This window comes from Brassica napus, chromosome C5, assembly GCF_020379485.1.
Source record: "Brassica napus cultivar Da-Ae chromosome C5, Da-Ae, whole genome shotgun sequence".
Classification (NCBI taxonomy): Eukaryota; Viridiplantae; Streptophyta; class Magnoliopsida; order Brassicales; family Brassicaceae; genus Brassica; species Brassica napus.
In genome coordinates, this window is record NC_063448.1 from 53203453 (window position 1) to 53219400 (window position 15948).

Consider the following 15948-nt stretch of genomic DNA (forward strand, 5'->3'; position numbering starts at 1 on the left):
AGTCCCAAGAGATTGCCACTAGACTACCACCGCTTAGTAATCAGTTAGTTAGGTATTTATAAATTTTAGTAGTTTATGCATTTTGTTTTAAAAATTATACTCCCTCTGTTTCTGAAAGAAGTATTTTCTAGAGTATTCACGTATATTAAGAAAACAATTAACTTTTTATAATTGAATTTATTATTTATTTTACTATACATTTTTCAATAAATATTCAACCAATTCAAATATTTTTAATTAATGTTTCTTAAAAGTATACAACTTTTCAACATTAACTATTAAAAATACCTTAAAATTTTAGAAAATCTATCATTTTGGAACAAAAAATAAATGTAGAAAATCCTACTTTCAGGAACAGAAGAGTATATTTTATTTTCTCTCTCTATATATATATATATTGATATAATATAATCACCACGACCAAAAATGGAGTTAACCTAATCATGTAGTTACGCAAAAATGGAGTTAGCCTAATACCATGTTTACCTTAGGGCCGATAAAGGCCTAGGACATTTTGGGCTTAAGCCCACAGTTAAATAAAACTGAATACGATCTTTTCAAACGTCTTTGTCATTTTCATTTTAAATATTTAAAAGATGTGTGTGTTTCAGAGTTTCAGCTTTTATGAAAAAAACTCCCTCCAAAAAAATGTTTCCCTCCAAAAAAAATGTCGAATATTTCAAAACCCTTTACCCTTCACGAATCTTCTCCCACAATTCTCTTCCATTCTTCAACCTCTGCGTCTCTGTTATATATACCATCGACAAGCTATTCATCACCCCTACCAAAACCACAAGCAAGTTTAAGCCTTTCTCCTCCTCACTCACGAATCACGATCTTCTCTAACAAAATCTCTACCATGGCGACCCCCAAAGCTTCCGTTTTGCTCAGTGACATCTCCAAAGATGAGGGACATCTCGGATCCGGTGCCATTCATGTTATCACGGGTCCTATGTTTTCCGGGAAATCCACATCTCTCCTCCGGCGAATCAAGACAGAGATCAGCGTCGGAAGGTAAACCAATTGCAACAGATCTGTCCGAACCGGATTTGGGTTCTACGGTTCAGTGATCTAATTGATTTCTATTTGGTTATGTAGAAGTGTTGCGATGGTGAAATCGAGTAAGGATACGAGATACGCCAAGGATTCAGTGGTGACGCATGACGGAATCGGATTCCCTTGCTGGGCTCTTCCAGATCTAATGTCGTTTCCCGAGAGATTCGGACAAGATGCTTACGACAAGGTAAAGTCTTTTGTCTTTTTGTGAGTAATTGTTGTCTTATTGTGAGGGATCTGCATTAAAAGTTGTTTTTGGCAGCTTGATGTGATTGGTATTGACGAGGCACAGTTCTTCGGAGATCTTTATGAGTTTTGCTGCAAAGTCGCTGATGTTGATGGCAAAACTGTTGTTGTTGCAGGCCTTGATGGTGATTATCTAAGGTAACATATTTACTTCAAATCTTTAACATTTTTTTTTGAATGTGATCCTTTATTGGTAAAACGCAGAAGGAGATTTGGTGCTATTCTTGATATTATACCAATAGCTGATTCTGTGACGAAGCTAACTGCGAGGTGTGAGGTTTGTGGACAGAAAGGTTTCTTCACTCTCAGAAAGACTTGCGACACCAGAACCGAGCTGATCGGTGGAGCTGATGTCTATATGCCTGTTTGTCGTAAGCATTATGTCAATAATCAAATTGTCATCAATGCTTCAAAGAAAGTGTTGGATTCTGACAAGGAAAGAGCTGAATCCTGTGTGGACACAGTTGCCACTATGGTCCAAGTCTGACTTGCTGTGGAACGAGTTAAACATATAATATAGTGAGATTTCTGTCTGCTTTTACTTGTCTTGGTTTATTATTTTCACTGTTGTCTTTGAAAACCTCTTATGATGTTTCTTGTATATGAATATAAATGTTTTATGATTCCTCTATTGCTAGCTTCTGATTCATGTTTGTTTCAAGCATTCTTCTTTCTCATCAATTTTCATAACTTTAGTACCCAAAGCAACCTATCAATCAGCATAGCTTGATACATTAAACATGTTAATTGGTCTCGGAGCAGATAATTAGCTACCAAGAAAAAAAAGAAGCTGTGGAAATCAAAATAACAATTACAAACGTAGATAGTATTCTATTTGAAAAGAGTCAACAGCTCTTGGCCCAAATCTTATTAATTACAAGAAGAGGTATCTTTGTTTGCCTCTATTAGCACCAAAGCATTTAAAACATCATATCAAGGCGACCTTGAACCCGGGGTGATCCTATCTTTCCCAAATCTCGACACACTCTTAGGAGTCACAGCGCCAGGACTCGCTCCACGGTAACTCGCACGAAGGCTCTCATCAACAGCAGAAGAAGACTTCCTTATCGCCCGCCTGAAAAACTTCTGAGCAGCGGGCGAAAGCGTCCTCACATTCGGACTCGCGCTTCCACTCCGATGATAAGGAGACGGCGGCAACGGAGGCTTCTTGAACATACTGTTCGACCTCTCCCTCAGCCTCCTCGAAGCGTCCCTCGACAAAGAATGCGCCCTCACGTCCCTCGCAGGAGCGGAGGGAATGTTGTAGTGCGGTCCATCAGCGCTACCGCCGATATCAAGAGGCGTATCCTCTGAATCTAACCGCATCGGCGTCCCTTCGATCTCCCCCCACGTTATAAACGGCGACTCGTCCAGACCAGGGGCAGGAGACGGCGTTTTGACGAAACTATACCCGTTGCCCGCCTTCTTATCCGACTCCACGTAGAAACGATTCGGAGTCTTCCTCAGATCGTCAAGATCATACCTCTTGGACTTGTCTCTATCCCTAACCTGCAGCACAGGGGAAGAGCCTGCGATAGGAGTGTAGAGAATCTCAACAGAACCATCTTCCCTCGGCCTGCAATCCATCGTCTTCCCCTGAAAACGTGTATTGGCCTTAACAATCTCCTTGGTCAGTCCAGCTAGCCTCACAGCCCTCTCCTCCTGAGTCAGCGGCCACTCCCCCCGATCAGCTGGATGGTACATGAGAAGATTCTTCGCTGTATACTTCCATCCTTGTAACGTACTCGGTGGCTGATAAGAAGTACCGTAACCATCTGTAATCCTATCTCTCTTCGCATCCTCAATTAAATTCGCATCACCACCTTCAAGAAGATAACCATACTTCTCCTTCTTCCTCTTGTTCACCTTCTCCAAGATATTCGAGAAGCTATCGTTGTCCTCACTTGTATGCCTCCTAAAGAACTGGTCTAACGACATATTACTAACATCTACGCCACCATCTCCATCATCAGCAACTACTACTTGTACTTCTCTAGGAGTCTTAGAACCATCGAACTCATCTAAAGGAGTGAAACTTCTCAAGAAGGTAGATCCAGGTGTTTGAGTTTTATCACCCACCGTGTCCCCACCGTGATGATTAGCTTTCTTACCACGCCTCTCGATGATCTTTAACTGTGCGTCTCGGATCTGAATCGGGTCGCGGGTTTTAACCGCCTGGATCCAATCGAGCCTGTCCCTGAGCTTGGAGATATCGGGGAAGTAATCGCGCTCGATGATTTTCTCGATGGCTGCGACGTAGGCGTCTTCGTCGAGGACTCTCATCCGCTTTCTAGGGTTTCGAGGTGGGATCTTTGAGGAGATGCGGAGACCATCGTCGGAGTAAGAAGACGGTGACGGAGAAGATAGGTGACGTGGAGAGTGGCCAGGCGATAGAAACATCTCGAATCAGTTGGTCGAAAATTGGGATTCTAGGGTTTGTTTATGGTTCAGACAGGGAAACACAATGATGGATGGCAGATCAATGCATCGGTAAGGATTCCTTTTATCAATTCGTTTATATTCGTTTAAGTTTCAATATATTACACTTTTGCCCCAAATATTTAGATTTTGTTAACTTTTAACCCCGTAAGTTAGCAAAATAGTTTTGACAACCACTGGATTAGGATTTTATTGTTAATAATTATTATATAGTTCCTTTTTTTTTGTCCAAAGAACATGTAAATTATTACATGATGCATATTTGCATAACCAGTCCAAACCATTAGTCTCATAAAGAGATAAACAAGTCCAAACCATTAGTCTCATAAAGAGATAAACAATTAGTACTAGGTGATGATCAGCGCCCTGTGCGGAATGAATGGTCTAAAAGAGATTATATATTTTAATCTATAGTTATTGAAAAGGTAAAACAAAAAGTGGCATATAATACTTGGTATAGATTAGCAGAAGTAATGTTTGATATAATGATTAATGCAAAGAAAACCAATTTGGGATTGGAAGTTTACTCGATTTTTTTCAGTTAAAAAAAGTTTACTGGAGTATCTGGATAACGATAATCTTATTATGGTCGAGAAACAGTAATTGTCCTATTATCAAAGTTGTATCGTTATATTTTATTAAAATTATACTGGTTCCGGAGTACATAAAAATTATAAAAGAATAAAAAAAAATTGAAGTAAATAATATTACGTTGGAAAAAAAAATAATAATATGAGTTTACAAATTTAGTGGGGTGATTAGGACTCGAATTTGTAAAAGAGACCCATTATTGAACCTTAATATTGATTGTGACTCAAAATACATACGAGTCTCTTTTAATTTATCTTTTATTTAAAAAGGTGTTTTTACTAAAAAAATTCTAGGGGACACGAGATAAGAGGCTACAGTTAAGCCTCTCCACCCGATCTCTCTTCTCATCACCTGAGAAATAAACATATTTCGTTAACTAAGCTCAATCCCAATATATAAGAAGATTAAAAGCTGAATCGAGTGACTCAAGTCTCAGGGAATTTGAACCGATGGATTGTAAGTCGGCAAAGGCCCTATCAACAAACCTCCTGAATATTTGTTGATTTCTAGATGCATCGAGGACACAGTAAGCTTTCAATATAATCACTTATAATCCCCAATTATTTGAAGTATTGTATTTCTTATGAGCGAATTGATTAGCCAATTTTGACATTGTCGACTTCGTGAAGTCGCGAGTGGTATATCTTAGTGAAAAGAAAGGGCTGGAAAAGACTCCTGCAATTAAAACCGGAGAAGTGTGTACTGACTATCACTCCTGTCAACATATCCCTTGAAGTTTGTTTAATTCGTTGACGCAGCGGTTACATGGTAAGATTTCAATTTATATTCTTTTATAAATCCGAGTGATATGAATTACTGAATTGATTATAAGATTATTTATTTGGCGTTTATTTTAGTTTCCATTTACATGAAGTCGCAAGAGGTGTATCACATTCATCGTGGAGAGGTTAGATTCCGACCTTATCGTTTATGGTTAATATATATTGCTTGAAATTTATTAACAATCACATGGAGGATAAAGTTGATAATTGATGATAAAAAGATAATAGTAAACTTAAAATAAATAGTTGTTATCAATAAAAGGCAACAATTGCATACTGAAATAAAATATAAATCCAAGAATGATCATGAACATACCAACATAGAACTTTGGATGAGTTTATATACACATAGACAAAATGAGTTTATATACACATAATCAAATATCATGAACATACCAACATAGAACTTTGGATGAGAAAGACCAAGAATGATCCAACGGAAGTTGGCTAGACAAATGTAGTTACAATCATTGATCAGTTCAATCTTGGAAACAACATATGATTCAGATAACTTTATATGTTATCGCAAGAGGGTGTCACGGAAAAATTAAACAGAATCTTAGAACATTGTTGTCTCATTAAAGGATCAAACTGTGAAACCAGTCTTTTCTAACCGATGTATGGATTTTGTCTCCCTACAATATAATAACAAATGAAAGCATCAGATAATAAACACATAATTTGCTTACGATTTAAAGAATATACATCATAAGAAAACCTAATTTTTTCGTCTACGAAAACCATTCAATGGTTTCTCCAGTAGCAGCCTAGTACTGCTTCCAAAGTTTTATGACATTCACCATAATCTTCCACAAAGACTTTTTGGTTTCAAGTCAGAAATGAAATTCATGCTTAATATATTTTTGCTAGTTTTGACACGTGTAGTTTGTGATATTGTAGCTATATGGATGATATGGTATATATATATATAGTAACTGATTGGGTTTTGACCCACGAGATTTGAAAAAATAAATAATTTTCGCCATAAAGCAATGTTGCAAATCCCTAATTGTTAGTAGATTTCCAGACAAGTATATAAAGTAATATATGCATAGGAAAAAAATTAAGGAAGTCTACATTAAGAATGACATATTCCTTAAACTGAATCGGAAAAAATTAAATTTCCAAATTTAATTTCTGTCAAAATTTATGTTAATTACGTAATCAAAAAGTCTTGTAATCAAAATTAAGGGATAGCCCAGAAATTTTTAATACAGTTTCACCAATTTTTGAATGTATTTTACAATCACTCAAGATTGCTTATAAATTTTTTATATATGACACTTTGATTTTACAATATAAATTTTTTTATATTTTCCAGTTTCAAATTAAATTTTACTCACATATATAATTGTCTCTAAATAAACCAAAATAAATGTCACAAACCAAATAATTATAGAAGAACATAATTATGAATCGTTTACATTCCAGACCCTAAAAAATGTCATGTATCATTCATAAATCGTAAAGAATATTCAAATTATAACAATGTGAATCGTATATATAGTCAAAACCCTATCATTTGTGACTATAAATATCAGATAATCCTATTAATTTCGCATAACATTATAATCCTAGATTTCCAGACAATTATAGAAAGTCTTACATGCAAGGAGGGAAAATAAAGGAAGTCCATAATAAAATGATATTTGACTTTAAACTTAATCAGAGATGAATGATATAAATTACCAAATTTAATGTCTGTTACCATTTAATATAATTTCAAAATCAAAAAGTCTTGTTGCAAAATTTAAGGGATTGAAAAAATTTAATATGAAATTCCTTTTCGGATGTATTTTACAATCACGCAAGATATTCAATAGATTTTTTATCGACAACATTTTGATTTTACAATATAAAAACGTTTATATTGATGCTTTTAAAATAAATTCCCAAAATAAATTTCATGTATCCCATAATAATCCAAAAATATTAATCAAAATAAATGTCACATAAGGAAGTTTTATACAAGAACGTAATTCTGAATCGTTTATATTTTCCAGTCCCAAAAAAGGTCATGTTTTATTTATGAATCGTAAAGAACATGAATCTTATAAAACATGAATCGTATATATATAGTCAAAATCCCAACAATTTTTATTAAAAAAAATTATGTATGATAGCTTCTATGAAATAATACATCATACACATCGAAGAATCCACTAATATTATACTAAAAATTTGTAAAATAATGAAGCATACACATCGCTCAATCCACTAATATTATGCTAAAAATATAGATAACTATATTTTGCCATTCATTTTGTGGCTATATATGTTTTGTTCGATAATTATTAAAATCCATTGAAGTGAGTAACTATACCTTGAAATGTTTCATGTTATATATGCAAGGCTTCTTCTCACTGATCAAAGAGAGATAATGTTGTTGGCATAACCATCGGTTACGTCTCGCTTTGACCAATAGAAGAACGAAATTTAGCTTACTTATGTTTCCACGCAATGGTTATCTCGGGTATTGTCTACGTTTTTAGTAATGCAATCACAACTCATATAGTATAGTAATATAATCTCTTCATATTATTAAATTTAATGAGAAATGACATTATATGTAATTAGTCTAGGCAATAGAGGGCTATTTAATAAAGAGTGTGAGAATGATTCTCATGATGACACATAGGAAATGACATTTTTGTTAATCACACATGGTGATAAGGTTAATTGTTTAAAATGCTCCTCAAATAATAAAAAAGGGATAATGGAAACATAAACGTTTTACAATTATGTTAAAATGGATGGGAGCCACTGACAAACTCAGCTGCTCCTCCTTCAATGGCTGTGACGTTGGTATATATATGGCTATTTTCTTGATCTAGTGTCTGTTGTTTTACCAACATTTTTGCCACCGCCTGATCTGACAGTTTTCTCGGTATGTTATGTTTTGCTGATATTAGTCAGATATGATGCTGAAGAAGATTCTTAGTTCACTTAATTTACTCAACAGAGAAGGATACTTAAACGACGGTACAATCACTTGTTTAAGACATCTCTATTGCTTTACATTCCTACTCATTGAAAGTTATGTGTTTGAAGATATTACTCGGGTATTTTGGTGGGGACTCTTGGTGTTGGTAAGTTTCTCGACACCTCAGTTTCCAATTTATGACGAGAGTGATGAGTTTAATCCGTGTTTTAATGCATTGAAATGCAGCTGGTTACCTTCACATGATTCACCATATGCAAGCACTCATATCCGCTGCTGGAAAAAAATCTTACATTCTTGCCATGGGAAACTTCCATGAGGTAATTTCAAATAGTTTACATGTTCTTTGCTGGTCTTAATAGTGTCGTTTCCCTGATTGCTGTGGAGTTGCAGAGGTTGCTTCTTTAGATTTTGAGTTTTGGACTAACCAGTATAAAATTTCAATTCAGAAAAACGGAAACAACAAAAGTTTTAAACCTCTTTGACCTTTGTCATATGTGAGTGAATGATGCAACTATGCATTCAAACAGTATTTTCATTTTTGATTTTTTTCTCAAAATCTATGTGTTAATTTTATGACAATTAATTTAGTAAAACTTCGTAATACTCCCTAAATTGGTGGACTAACCACTATAAATTGTTATTAACGGAGACAACAAAGGTTCCAAACCTCTTTGATATTCATCATATGGTAGTGAAGGATGCAACTAAGCATTAAAACAATATTTTCATATTTTTAATTTTTTCTCGAAATCTATGTATTTAACCCCTACGAAAATATTAAATTTTTCGGTAAATGCTCTCTATACTGAAGTCTATAATCTTTAGTGTTGTTTTAAAATTTCTAAACACATTATACATTTGTATTAATTTATATTAAACTCTCTTTCATGGTACATGAGCATCGTTTTCATTTTTTGTCAATTAATTTAGTAAAACTTCATAATAACCCCTAAATTGGTGAACTAACCACTAAAAATCGCTATTTTCTAGAGAGACGGAAACAACAAAAGTTCCAAACCTCTTTGACCTTCATCATTTGTCAGTGAAGGATGCAACTATGCATTAAAACAGTATTTTCATATTTTTGAAATTTTCTCAAAATCTAAGTGTTAACCCCTACGAAAATATTGAATTTTTCGGTAATGCTATATATACTGAAACCTATGATCTTTAGTGTTGTTTTAAAATTTCTAAACACATTATACATTTTTATTAATGTATATTAAACTCTCTGTCAAGGTACATGGACATCGTTTTAATTTTATGTCAATTAATTTAGTAAAACTTCGTAATACTTTCTAAATTGGTGGACTAACCACTATAAATTGTTATTAACGAAGACAACAAAGGTTCCAAACCTCTTTGATATTCATCATATGGTAGTGAAGGATGTGAAACACTAAAACAGTATTTTCATATTTTTGAATTTTTCTCAAAATCTATGTGTTAACCCCCTACGAAAATATTGATTTTTTCGGTAAATGCTCTCTATACTGAAGTCTATGATCTTTAGTATTGTTTTAAAATTTCTAAACACATTATACATTTGTATAAATTTATATTAAACTCTCTTTCATGGTACATGGGCATCGTTTTCATTTTTTGTCAATTCATTTAGTAAAACTTCATAAAAACCCCTAAATTGGTGAACTAACCACTATAAAATCGCTATTTTCTAGAGAAACGGAGACAACAAAAGTTCCAAACCTCTTTGACCTTCATCATTTGTTAGTGAAGGATGCAACTATGCATTAAAACAGTATTTTCATATTTTTGAATTTTTCTCAAAATCTTTGTGTTATCCCTACGAAAATATTGAGTTTTTCGGTAAATGCTCTATATACTGAAGCCTATGATCTTTAGTGTTGTTTTAAAATTTCTAAACACATTATACATTTGTAGTAATGTATATTAAACTATCTTTCATAGTACATGAACATCGTTTTAATTTTTTGTCAATTAATTTAATAAAACTTCATAATACTCCCTAAATTGGTGAACTAACCACTATAAAATCGCTATTCTTTAGAAAATAAGAGACAACAAAGGTTCTAAACCTATTTGAACTTCATCATATGTTATTGAAAGATGAAACTATGCATTAAAACAATATTTTCATATTTTTGAATTTTTTTCGAAGTCTATGTATTAACCTAACCTTACGAAAATATTGAGTTTTTTCGGTACATATTCTATATACTGAAGCCTATGATGTTTAGTCTTGTTTTAAAATTTCTAAACACATTATACATTTGTATTAATGTATATTAAAGTCTCTTTCATGTTACATGGGCAATGTTTTAATTTTTTGTCAATTAATTTAGTAAAACTTCATAATACTCCCTAAATTGGTGGACTAACCACTATAAAATCGCTATTCTCTGTAAAACCGGAGACAACAAACGTTCCAAACCTCTTTGACCTTCATCATATGTTAGTTAAGGATGCAACTATGCATTAAAACAGTAATTTCATATTTTTGAATTTTTCTAAAAACCTATGTGTTAACCCTTACGAAAATATTGAGTTTTTCGGAAAATGTTCTGTATACTGAAGCCTATGATCTTTAGTGTTGTCTTAAAATTTCTAAACACATTCTACATTTGTATTAACATATATTAAACTCTCCTTCATTGTACATGGACATCGTTTTAATTTTTTGTCAATTAATTTAGTAAAAGTTCATAATACTCCATAAATTGGTGAACTAACTACTATAAAATTATAATTCTCAAAACAAAAACGGAGACAACAAAGGTTCCAAACCTCTTTGACCTTCATCTTACGGAAATGTTGAATTTTTTATATACTGAAGCCTATGATCTTTAATGTTGTTTTGAAATTTCAAAACACATTCTACATTTGTATTAATGTATATTAATCTCTCTTTCATGGTACATGGACTTCGTTTTAATTTTTTGTTAATTAATTTAGTAAAACTTCATAATACTCCTTAAATTGATTGACTAACCACTATAAAATCGCTATTCTGTAGAAAAACGGAGACAACAAAGGTTCCAAACCTCTTCGATATTGATCATATGGTAGTGAAAGATGCGACTAAGCATTAAATCAATATTTTCATATTTTTGAATTTTTTTTCGAAATCTATGTGTTAACCCTTTCGAAAATATTGAATTTTTCGGTAAATGCTCTATATACTGAAATCTATGATCTTTAGTGTTCTTTTAAAATTTCTAAACACATTATATATTTGTATTAATGTATATTAAACTCTATTTCATGGTACATGGGCATCGTTTGCATTTTTGGTCAATTAATTTAGTAAAACTTCATAATAACCCCTAAATTTGTGGACTAACGACTATAAAATGGCAATTCTGAAGAAAAAATGGAAACAACAAAGGTTCCAAAACTCTTTGACATTCATCGTATGTTAGTGAATGATGTAACTATGCATTAAATCAGTATTTTCATATTTTTAATTAATTCTCAAAATCTTCGTGTAAACCCCTACGAAAATATAGTGTTTTTTCGGTAAATGCTCTATATACTGAAGCCTATGATCTTTAGTGTTGTTTTAAAATTTCTAAACACATTCTACATTTGTATTAATGTATATTAAACTCTCATTCATGGTACATGGCCATTGTTTCAATTTTTTTCAAATAATTTCATAAAACTTCTTAATACTCCCTAAATTGGTGAACTAACCACTATACAATAGCTATTCTCTAGAAAAACGGAGACAACAAAACTTCTAAACCTCTTTGGACTTCATCATATGTTAGTGAATGATGCAACTATTCATTAAACAGTATTTTCATATTTTTGAATTTTTCTCAAAATCTGTGTGTTAACTAACCCTTACGAAAATGTTGAATTTTTCGGTAAATGTTCTGTATACTGAAGCCTATGATCTTTAGTGTTGTTTTAAAAATTTTAAACACAATCTACATTTGTATTGACGTATATTAAACTCTATTTCATGGTACATGGACATCATTTTAATTTTTTTTTAAATTAATTTAGTAAAACTTCATAATCCTTTATATACTAAAGCGCAAGTCACCTGACGAATCAGATTTTGACACATTTACAATTGAAAAATTATATTTAAAATAATAAAGCAAAATTAAAAATAAATAAAAAGATAAACACGTTCTAACCAAAATACGTGTCAATTTGCAATATATTTATTTTATAAGTAACTACTAAATGACTAAATCAAAATATCCCACACCTTCACTCCACGATCACCAATCACCACTCCACTATCACCAGCACTCTCTGGAAAACTACCTTTATTCCATCGTTTATATTTGTGAAATGATTTTTCTCTCATACCTTTATAAGCATAATGATTCATGTTCAAAACAGGAAAAGTCCATTTTCTCTCCTCTTCAAATCCACAAATCCAATGTTGGCATGCAACGTTTCCATTTGAGGTAAATTGGCATTTGGTAACTATATCACATTCTCAGTTTCTCTTGATCTCACTCTTTTCTTTACTACTCCCACTACAACCTCTGTATATCGAACATCTAAGAACTCAGGCTTGTGTCTCATTTTTCTAAATCTAAAAATCTAAGACAGAGGAGGCGAAATATACACACCTGCATCCAACAAAAACAGAACCAAAGAGGTAAGAGTACAAAAGGCAAGCTCGGCTTAATTAAACCAGAACGAAGCATTATTAGGCCCTACAATCAAGCAAATGAAATTACAAAGAAAATGAAGGAGCGTTCTCTGCAACAAACGTGACACAAGAGCAGAATCGTGCCTAATCTGGAAATCAGTGGTATCCTATGATTCTCTCTCTCTCATTTTTTTTGGTGCTAATTCTCTCTCTCTCAAGTTACTCTTAAATATCTCTATTTTGTTTTCGTTATTTTGTTTTCGTAGCAGTTACATGTTTGAAGAAATCCCATCCCAAGGCTAACATAATGATATGATGCAGTTTTCAAAATTTGTGGAATGACAAAAAAACTAACATTTACCAGGGAGAAGGAGTGTCAACAACTTATTTTTTGGGTCTAAATGTTAAGAGAATGTCAACAACTTCGACGAAGCAAATTAGGTGTTTACAAATCCGTTTGTTTCTAATGGAGCATATTGGTATACAAAAATGCAAGTTTATTCTAGAAAAACGGTCCAAATGTGTTTATTTCATTGTTTTAATTTTCAGTAGATCAAATCTAAGGAACATTTAGTTTTAGAGATCAATCAATAGTTGCTCAAAAAAAAAAAGAGATTATTCAATTAAAAAAGTAAAAATAAAACTAAACTTGTCAAATATACTTATACTATATTTTGTGTGTTCTTATATGTATATTATTTTATATTACGAAACTGCTTCTATACATGCATCTCTTCTTTTGGAATAAAATCTTAATAGTTGTTTTAACATTTTCAAGTATTTTGTTTTAAAGGAGCCACTTTTAATTTTAGTTGTGATATTATTTAGCTATAGAAAATGCGACTAAAACAATATCTAATTTCGTTAAATTTTAAGAAAAATGATAATTTAAATGCAAGTCAATATTGATCCGTGCGTAGCACGGGGTGATATACTAGTACTCCCTAAATTGGTGAACTAACCACTATAAAATCGTTATTCTCTAGAAAAACGAAGACAACAAAGGTTCTAAACCTATTTGAACTTCATCATATGTTAGTGAAGGATGCCACTATGCATTAAAACAGTATTTTCATATTTTTTGAATTTTTCTCAAAATATATGTGTTTTGACCCCTACGAAAATATTGAATTTTTCGGTAAAAGTTCTATATATTGAAGCCTATTTTAATGTTGTTTTAAAATTTGTAAACACATTCTACATTTGTATTAATATATATTAAATGCTCTTTCATGGTACATGGACGTCGTTTTAATTTTTTTCCAATTAATTTAATAAAACTTCATAATACTCCCTAAATTGGTGGACTAACCACTATAAAATCGCTATTTTCTAGAGATACAGAGACAAAAAAGTTCCAAACTTCTTTGATCTTCATCATATGTTAGTGAAAGATGCAACTATGCATTAAAACATAATTTTAATATTTTTGATTTTTTTCTAAAAATCCCTACGAAAATATTGAGTTTTTCGGTAAATGTTCTATATACTGAAGCCTATGATCTTTAGTGTTGTTTTAAAATTTCTAAACACATTAAACATTTGTATTAATATATATTAAACTCTCTTTCATGGTACATGGACATAGTTTTCATTTTTTGTCAATTAATTTAGTAAAACTTCATAATAACCCCTAAATTGGTGGACTAACCACTATAAAATCGCTATTTTCTAAAGAAACTAAAACAACAAAAGTTTCAAACCTCTTTGACATTCATCATATGTTAGTGAATGATGCAACTATGCATTAAAACAATATTTTTCATATTTTTAAATTTTTCTGAAAATCTATGTGTTAATCCCTACGAAAATATTGAGTTTTTCGGTAAATATTCTGTATACTAAAGCCTATGATCTTTAGTGTTGTTTTAAAATTTCTAAACACATTCTACATTTGCATTAACGTATATTAAACTCTCTTTCATGGTACATGGGCAACGTTTTCATTTTTTGTCAATTAATTTAGTAAAACTTCATAATACTCCATAAATTGGTGAACTAACCACTATAAAATCGATATTCTCTAGAAAAACGGAGACAACAATGATTATAAACCTATTTGAACTTCATCATATGTTTGTGAAGGATGCCACTATGCATTAAAACAGTATTTTCATATTTTTTTTTATTTTTTCTCAAAATATAAGTGTTAACCCCTACGAAAATATTGATTTTTTCGTTAAATGCTCTATATACTGAAGCCTATGATCTTTAATGTTGTTTTAAAATTTCTAAACACATTTTACATTTGTATTAATGTATATTAAACTATCTTTCGTGGTACATGGACGTCGTTTTAATTTTTTGACAATTAATTTAATAAAACTTCATAATACTCCCTAAATTAATGGACTAACCACTATAAAATCGCTATTTTCTGGAGATACGGAGACAATAAAAGTTCCAAGCCTCTTTGATCTTAATCATATGTTAGTGAATGATGCAACTATGCATTAAAACAGAATTTTCATATTTTTTAATTTTTCTAAAAATCTATGTGTTAAATCCTTACGAAAATATTGAGTTTTTCGGTAAATGTTCTATATACTGAAGCCTATGATCTTTAGTGTTGTTTTAAAATTTCTAAACACATTCAACATTACTATTAATGTATATTAAAATCTCTTTCATTGTACAAGGACATATTTTTCATTTTTTGTCAATTAATTTAGTAAACTTTCATAATAACCCCTAAATTGGTCGACTAACCACTATAAAATCGTTATTTTCAAGAGAAACGGAGACAACAAAAGTTTCAAACCTCTTTGACCTTCATAATATCTTAGTGAAATATGCAACTATGCATTAAAAGAGTATTTTCATATTTTTGATTTTTTCTCAAAATCTATGTGTTAACAACCCCTACGAAAATATTGAGTTTTTCGGTAAATGCTCTATATATTGAAGCCTATGATCTTTAGTGTTGTTTCAAAAATTTTAAACACATTATACATTTGTATTAATGTATATTAAACTCTCTTTCATGGTACATGAACATCGTTTTATTTTTTTTGTCAATTAATTTAATAAAACTTCATAATACTCCTTAAATTGGTGAACTAACCACAACAAAATCGCTATTCTTTAGAAAATCAGAGACAACAAAGGTTCTAAACCTATTTGAACTTCATTATATGTTATTGAAGGATGAAACTATGCACTAAAACAATATTTTCATATTTTTGAATTTTTTTCAAAATCTTTGTGTTAACCCTACGAAAATATTGAGTTTTTCGGTAAATGTTCTATATACTAAATCCTATGGTCTTTAGTCTTGTATTAATGTTCTA

At 31.7% G+C, this 15948-nt stretch overlaps 1 protein-coding gene, 1 long non-coding RNA gene and 1 pseudogene across 2 annotated transcripts; 2 read left to right on the forward strand and 1 right to left on the reverse strand.

Annotated features, from left to right (window-relative positions):
- Positions 1-459: 459 nt before the first annotated feature.
- On the forward strand, positions 460-1933 carry LOC125587353 (annotated as a pseudogene).
- Positions 1934-2093: 160 nt separating this feature from the next.
- On the reverse strand, positions 2094-3804 carry LOC106401595 (splicing factor ESS-2 homolog). Its single transcript, XM_013842131.3, has one exon. It carries the CDS (start codon positions 3700-3702, stop codon positions 2236-2238), a length of 1467 nt encoding a protein of 488 aa, XP_013697585.1. The 5' UTR covers positions 3703-3804; the 3' UTR covers positions 2094-2235.
- A 288-nt stretch (positions 3805-4092) lies between these two features.
- LOC111206234 lies at positions 4093-13644 on the forward strand. The gene is made up of 9 exons (XR_002658383.2): positions 4093-4858; positions 4962-5100; positions 5190-5239; positions 8027-8096; positions 8166-8203; positions 8284-8375; positions 12400-12467; positions 12612-12820; positions 12925-13644. It is a non-coding gene; the product is annotated as an uncharacterized LOC111206234 (long non-coding RNA).
- Positions 13645-15948: the final 2304 nt, after the last annotated feature.

Bases quoted from the DNA above. Each gene is read 5' to 3' on its own strand.
- LOC106401595 (XM_013842131.3), bottom strand. From the start codon at position 3,702: ATGTTTCTATCGCCTGGCCACTCTCCACGTCACCTATCTTCTCCGTCA.